Source organism: Ammospiza caudacuta, chromosome 31 (assembly GCF_027887145.1).
Source record: "Ammospiza caudacuta isolate bAmmCau1 chromosome 31, bAmmCau1.pri, whole genome shotgun sequence".
In the NCBI taxonomy this organism is placed as follows: Eukaryota; Metazoa; Chordata; class Aves; order Passeriformes; family Passerellidae; genus Ammospiza; species Ammospiza caudacuta.
Window position 1 is genome coordinate 2,595,992 of NC_080623.1, and position 7,500 is coordinate 2,603,491.

At 42.3% G+C, this 7,500-nt stretch overlaps 1 protein-coding gene across 1 annotated transcript in view; it reads right to left on the reverse strand.

Annotated features, from left to right (window-relative positions):
- Positions 1-7,500, reverse strand: part of R3HDM2 (R3H domain containing 2) — a 93,460-nt gene that overhangs the window by 34,569 nt on the left and 51,391 nt on the right. Inside the window, exon 12 of the mRNA XM_058821944.1 lies at positions 2,967-3,199. Within this exon, the coding sequence (XP_058677927.1) occupies positions 2,967-3,199 (233 nt within the window). The remainder of the gene's footprint in view (positions 1-2,966; positions 3,200-7,500) is intronic.

A 7,500-nucleotide genomic window follows, 5' to 3' on the forward strand; every position in this document is an offset into this window, starting at 1 on the left:
TGGAGCACAAACAGAGGCACAGAGGGATGGGAGCCAGCAGGAAATGCATCTATAGTATTCATTTGACTCCATTAATTCAGAATGCTGAACAATTGCTTTATTAAACTGTATAATATTCCACTAATATTATATTATACTAATACTATATTGTATTACACTTCTATTCTATTCTGTTATATCATATCATATCATATCATATCATATCATATCATATCATATCATATCAAGGCTTCAGGGGCACCCAGCTCCAAACCTGGAACACAGAGAGCACAGAGGGCTGGGAGCCAGCAGAAAAGAGAGGGGCACCTATCGGATGTATCTGACTGCTTTGATTCAGAATGCTGAACAATTGCTTTATTAAAATGCACTACATTACACTGATATTATATCAAGGCTTCAGGGGCACCCAGCACCACACCTGGAACAGAACCAGAGGCACAGAGGGCTGGGAGCCAGCAGAAAAGGGGAGGGCATGGATAGGATGCATCTGACTCTGTTCTGATTCAGAATGCTGAACAATTGCTTTATTAACCTGTATTATATTGGACTAATACTATATTATATTCCACTAATACCATATTATATAAAGGTTTCAGGGGCACCCAGCATCAAACCTGGAACAGAATCAGAGGCACACAGAGGTGTCCTGGATGTGCCTCCCCAAACCCCAGGTGCCCTTTGGCAGGAAAAGAGCTCCAGTTCCCCAACCCAAAATCAATCTCCCAGGTGCCCTCTGTCAGTTCAAGACCTCCATTCCCCACCCCGGGTGTCCTTTGGCAGGTCAAGATCTCCATTCCCCATCCTAGGTACACTTTGTCAGGTCAAGATCTCCATCCCCACCCCATTTGCCCTCTGTCAGTTCAACATCTCAATTTCCCACCCCAGGTGGGAATGATGAAGATGAAGATCTCATCTTTTCAGATGAAGATCTCCATTCCCCATCCTAGGTACACTTTGTCAGGTCAAGATCTCCATCCCCACCCCATTTGCCCTCTGTCAGTTCAACATCTCAATTTCCCACCCCAGGTGCCCTCTGGCAGATGAACATCTCCGTTCCCCTTCCCAGCTGCCCTTTTTCAGTTCAAGATCTCCGTTTCCCCACCCCAGGTGCCCTTTGGCAGATGAAGATCTCCATTTCCCACCCCAGGTGGGAATGATGAAGATGAAGATCTCATCTTTTCAGATGAAGATCTCCATTCCCCATCCTAGGTACACTTTTTCAGTTCAAGATCTCCATCCCCACCCCAGGTGCCCTTTTTCAGTCCAAGATCTCCATCCCCACCCCAGGGGCCCATTGTCAGGTAAAGTGCTCCATTTCCCCAACCCAAATTCAGTTTTCCAGGTGTCCTCTGGCAGGTAAAGAGCTCCAGTTCTGAAACCCTAAACCTGTCAGTGCTGGTGACAGACTGGAGACCATGGAGACAGTCAGGTGTCCTTTGGCAGGTCAAGACCTCCATTCCCCCCTCCAGGTGCCCTTTGGCAGATGAAGATCTCCATGAAGATCTCAACCCCAGGTGCCCTTTTTCAGGTCAAGATCTCCATTTCCCACCCCAGGTGTCCTTTGGCAGGTAAAGTGCTCCAGTTCCAAAACCCTAAACCTGTCAGTCCTGGTGACAGACTGGAGACCATGGAGACAGTCAGGTGTCCTTTGGCAGGTCAAGATCTCCATTCCCCACCCCAGGTGCCCTCTGGCAAATGAAGATCTCCATTTCCCACCCCAGGTGCCCTTTTTCAGTTCAACATCCCCATTCCCCACCCCAGGTGCCCTTGGTCAGTTCAAGATCTCCATTCCCTGTCGCAGACATTTCTCCACAGAAATCCTTTCTTTCAGATTTCTGCGTCTTCGGGAGGCCAGAGGCCCCCGAAGAGAAGGTAAACAATTATTATCAGCTGCTGGGGAATGCAACAGGAACACCTTGATTGGCTCATGTTTTATGTTTATAATTAAGGGCCAATCACCAGTGCAAGCCAGGGGACTGAGTCCTTGGCCACAGCTTTGTTGTAGATTCTTTTCTATCTATGCTTAGCTTAGCTAGCAGCTCTGCAAAACCTCTCTATATATTCTATTAGTATAGTAATAATGTATTATATCATATGTTAATAAATCAAGCCTTCTGATTCAAGAAACAAGATTCACCGTCTCTCTCTCACCAGCTGCGCCCACTCAGGTGCGGTAATAATTCCCCACCCCAGGTGCCCTCTGGCAGATGAAGATCTCCACGAAGATCTCCACGAAGATCCCCACCCAAGGTTCCCTTTCCCAGTCCAACACCCCCATTCCCCACCCCAGGTGCCCTTGGTCAGTTCAAGATCTCCATTTCCCACCCCAGGTGCCCTCTGGCAGATGAAGATCTCCATGAAGATCTCCACCCCAGGTGCCCTTTTTCAGTTCAACATCTCCATTCCCCACCCCAGGTGCCCTCTGGCAGATGAAGATCTCCATGAAGATCTCCACCCCAGGTGCCCTTTTTCAGTTCAACATCTCCATTCCCCACCCCAGGTGCCCTCTGGCAGATGAAGATCTCCACGAAGATCTCCATGAAGATCTCCACCCCAGGTTCCCTTTCCCAGTCCAACATCTCCATTCCCCACCCCAGGTGCCCTTGGTCAGTTCAAGATCTCCATTTCCCACCCCAGGTGCCCTCTGGAAGATGAAGATCTCCATTCCCCACCCCAGGTGCCCTCTGGCAGGCGAAGCTCTCCATGAAGATCCCCATGAAGATCCCCACCCCAGGTGCCCTCTGGCAGATGAAGATCCCCATTCCCCACCCCAGGTGCCCTCTGGAAGATGAAGATCCCCATTCCCCACCCCAGGTGCCCTCTGGCAGATGAAGATCCCCATTCCCCACCCCAGGTGCCCTCTGGCAGATGAAGATCTCCACGAAGATCTCCACGAAGATCCGCACCCCAGGTTCCCTTTCCCATTCCCCACCCCAGCTCCCCTCGGCCCCGATTCCCGCCCGTACCTGCCCGCGAGCTGCGGCTGCCGGCGCTGCCCTTGCTGCTGCCCACGCTGTCCCCTCGGGTGAGGATGGAGATGCCACTGAAGCTGCTGGCCTTGGTGACAGGTGGCCTCAGGCTGCGCATGGAGCCGTCCGAGTCCGTGCTGCTCCAGGGCCGCGGCTCCAGGGATTTGATCTCGCTCTCGGTGCTGCTCTGGCGGCTGCCGGGGCTCCTGCCCAGCCCCTCCCGGGCGCCCCTGCAGAGAACAAAGGGTCAAACTCCGCTCCAGGGAGTGGAAAAATTCACACAATATTGGTGTAAAAATGTGGTCTAAAAATTTAGGAAAAAAAAAAATTTGGGGGGGTTGTAGTTTGGTTTATTTCGGTTTTTTATTCGGTTTTTGTGGTGTTGGAAATGCTGTGGTTTAGGTTTGGTTTGGTTTGGTGGGTTATAGGTGTGAGTTGTTGGTGGTTTTTTGGGTGTTGAGTTGGGAGTCAAATTGGGCTCCAGGACAGGGATGTGTGGTGTAAAAATGTTTCATTTAATTAGGTTTTTATTAAGTTTTTTTTGATGTTGGAAATGCTGTGGTTTCGGTTTGGTTTGGTGGGTTATAGGTGAGAGTTGTTGGTGGTTTTTTGGGTGTTTATTTGGGAGCCAAACTTGGCTCCAGGGAGTGGAAAAATTTACACAATACTGATGTAAAAATGTGGTGTAAAAATTTAGAAAAAAATTTTTTTTGGGGGGGTTGTAGTTTGGTTTATTTAGGTTTTATTAAGATTTTTTATGGTGTCGGAAATGCTGCGGTTTCTGTTTGGTTGGGTGGGTTATAGGTGCTAGAGCTGCTGCTGCTGCCACCCATTGTGGTGTAAAAATTTAGAAAAATTTTTTTGGGTTGTAGTTTAGTTTATTTAGGCTTTTATTATTTATTTTTTGGTGTTGGAAATGCTGCGGTTTAGGTTTGGTTTGGTTTGGTGGGTTATAGGTGTGAGTTGTTGGTGGTTTTTTGGGTGTTTAGTTGGGAGTCAAATTGGGCTCCAGGACAGGGATGTGTGGTGTAAAAATGTTTCATTTAATTAGGTTTTTATTAAGTTTTTTTTGATGTTGGAAATGCTGTGGTTTCGGTTTGGTTTGGTGGGTTATAGGTGAGAGTTGTTGGTGGTTTTTTGGGTGTTTATTTGGGAGCCAAACTTGGCTCCAGGGAGTGGAAAAATTTACACAATACTGATGTAAAAATGTGGTGTAAAAATTTAGAAAAAAATTTTTTTTGGGGGGGTTGTAGTTTGGTTTATTTAGGTTTTATTAAGATTTTTTATGGTGTCGGAAATGCTGCGGTTTCTGTTTGGTTGGGTGGGTTATAGGTGCTAGAGCTGCTGCTGCTGCCACCCATTGTGGTGTAAAAATTTAGAAAAATTTTTTTGGGTTGTAGTTTAGTTTATTTAGGCTTTTATTATTTATTTTTTGGTGTTGGAAATGCTGCGGTTTAGGTTTGGTTTGGTTTGGTGGGTTATAGGTGTGAGTTGTTGGTGGTTTTTTGGGTGTTTAGTTGGGAGTCAAATTGGGCTCCAGGACAGGGATGTGTGGTGTAAAAATGTTTCATTTAATTAGGTTTTTATTAAGTTTTTTTTGATGTTGGAAATGCTGTGGTTTCGGTTTGGTTTGGTGGATTGTAGGTGTGAGTTACTGGTGGTTTTTTTGGGGTTTTTATTTAGGTTTTTATTCATTTTTTCATTGTTGGAAATGTTTAGGTTTAAGTTCAGGTTTGGTTGGGTGGGTTATAAGTGTGAGTTGTTGATTCTGTGATTCTGTGATTGATCCTGTGATTGATCCTGTGATCTTGTGATTCTGTAATTCCGTGATTATGTGATTCTGTGATTGATTTTGTGATTCTGTGACTTTGTAATTGATTCTGCGATTCTGTGATTGATTCTGTGATTCTGGGATTCTCTAATTCTGGGATTCTCTGTGATTCTCTAATTCTGTAATTCTGTGATTGACTCTGTGATTCTGTTATTGATTCTGTGATTGATTCTGTCATTCTGTCATTCTGTGATTGATTCTGTCATTGATTCTGTGATCCTGTGAATTATTCTGTGAATCTGTAATTCTGTGATTCCGTGATTCTGCAATTATGTGATTGATTCTGTGATTCTGTGATTGATCCTGTGATCTTGTGATTCTGTAATTCTGTGATTGATTTTGTGATTCTGTGATTTTGTAATTGATTGTGTGATTCTGTGATTCTCTAATTCTGGGATTCTCTGTGATTCTGTAATTCTGTAATTCTGTGATTGATTCTGTGATCCTGTGACTTATTCTGTGAATCTGTAATTCTGTGATTCCGTGATTCTGCAATTCTGTGATCGATCCTGTGATTGATCCTGTGATTGATCCTGGGATCTTGTGATTCTGTAATTCTGTGATTATGTGATTCTGTGATTGATTTTGTGATTCTGTGATTTTGTAATTGATTCTGTGATTGATTCTGTGATTCTGTGATTCTCTAATTCTGGGATTCTCTGTGATTCTCTAATTCTGTGATCGATTCTGTAATTCTGTAATTCTGTGATTGATTCTGTAATTCTGTGATTGATTCTGTGATTGATTCTGTGATTCTGTTATTGATTCTGTGATTGATTCTGTAATTCTGTCATTCTGTGATTGATTCTGTAATTCTGTCATTCTGTCATTCTGTGATTGATTCTGTGATTGATTCTGTGATCCTGTGACTAATTCTGTGAATCTGTAATTCTGTGATTCCGTGATTCTGCAATTCTGTGATTGATCCTGTGATTGATCCTGTGATTGATCCTGTGATTGATCCTGTGATCTTGTGATTCTGTAGTTCTGTGATTCTGTGATTGATTTTGTGATTCTGTGATTTTGTAATTGATTCTGTGATTTTGTAATTGATTCTGTGATTTTGTGATTGATTCTGTAATTCTCTAATTCTGGGATTCTCTAATTCTGTAATTCTGTGATTGATTCTGTGATTCTGTAATTCTGTAATTCTGTGATTGATTCTGTGATTCTGTGATTGATTCTGTGATTGATTCTGTGATCCTGTGACTAATTCTGTGAATCTGTAATTCTGTGATTCCGTGATTCTGCAATTCTGTGATTGATCCTGTGATTGATCCTGTGATTGATCCTGTGATCTTGTGATTCTGTAATTCTGTGATTCTGTGATTGATTTTGTGATTCTGTGATTTTGTAATTGATTCTGTGATTCTGTGATTGATTCTGTGATTGATTCTGTGATCCTGTGACATTCTGTGAATCTGTAATTCTGTGATTCTGTGATTGATTCTGTGATTCTGTAATTCTGTAATTCTGTAATTCTGTGATTGATTCTGTAATTCTGTGATTGATTCTGTGATTGATTCTGTGATTGATTCTGTGATTCTGTAATTCTGTGATTGATTCTGTAATTCTGTGATTTTGTGATCGATTCTGTGATCCTGCCAAACCCCAGCAGAAAGGCAGAAAGGCAGGGATGGCGATTTCCTGTCTTTTTGGGGAAAAAGAGGATTGAAAACTGCTGGAATTCCTCCCTGCCATTCCCACCTTCCTTTTTCATTTTAATCAGCCAAAAAAAAAAGGAATAAAAATCGAAAGAAAACTCCACTGGGGGATTCAGCATGGCACAAACAAATCCCAGGGAAATCCCTGCAAATCTGCCTCTGTCTGTGGGAGCTACAAGAAAAGCATTCTGTGGGGAGTGTGGTGAGGGAAAAGCAACATTTTAAATCATGAAGGGGCATTTTCAATCATGAAAGGGCATTTTAAATCAAGAAAGGGCATTTTAAATCATGAAAAGGGCATTTTAAATTACAAAAGGGGCATTTTAAATTACGAAAAGGGGCATTTTGAATCATGAAAGGGGCATTTTAAATCATGAAAGGGAATTTTAAATCAAAAAAAGGGCATTTTAAATTACAAAAGGGGCATTTTAAATCATGAAAGGGGCATTTTAAATCATGAAAGAGAATTTTAAATCACAAAAGGGCATTTTAAATTACAAAAGGGACATTTTAAATCATGAAAGGGCATTTTAAATCATGAAAGGGTATTTTAAATTACAAAAGGGGCATTTTAAATCATGCAGGGGCATTTTAAATAATGCCAGGGCATTTTAAATCATGAAGGGGCATTTTAAATCATGAAGGGGCATTTTAAATCACAAAAGTGGCATTTTAAATCAAGAAAGGGCATTTTAAATCATGAAGGGGCATTTTAAATAATGAAAGGGCATTTTAAATCACCAAAGGGGCATTTTAAATTATGAAAAGGGGCATTTTGAATCATGAAAGGGCATTTTAAATCACCAAAGGGGCATTTTAAATTATCAAAGGGCATTTTAAATCATGAAAGGGCATTTTAAATCATGAAAGGGCATTTTAAATCATGAAAGGGCATTTTAAATCATGAAAGGGCATTTTAAATCATGAAAGGGAATTTTAAATCACAAAAAAGGCATTTTAAATCATGAAGGGGCATTTTAAATTATGAAAGGGGCATTTTAAACCATGCCAGGGCATTGAAGCCATGCCAGGGCAG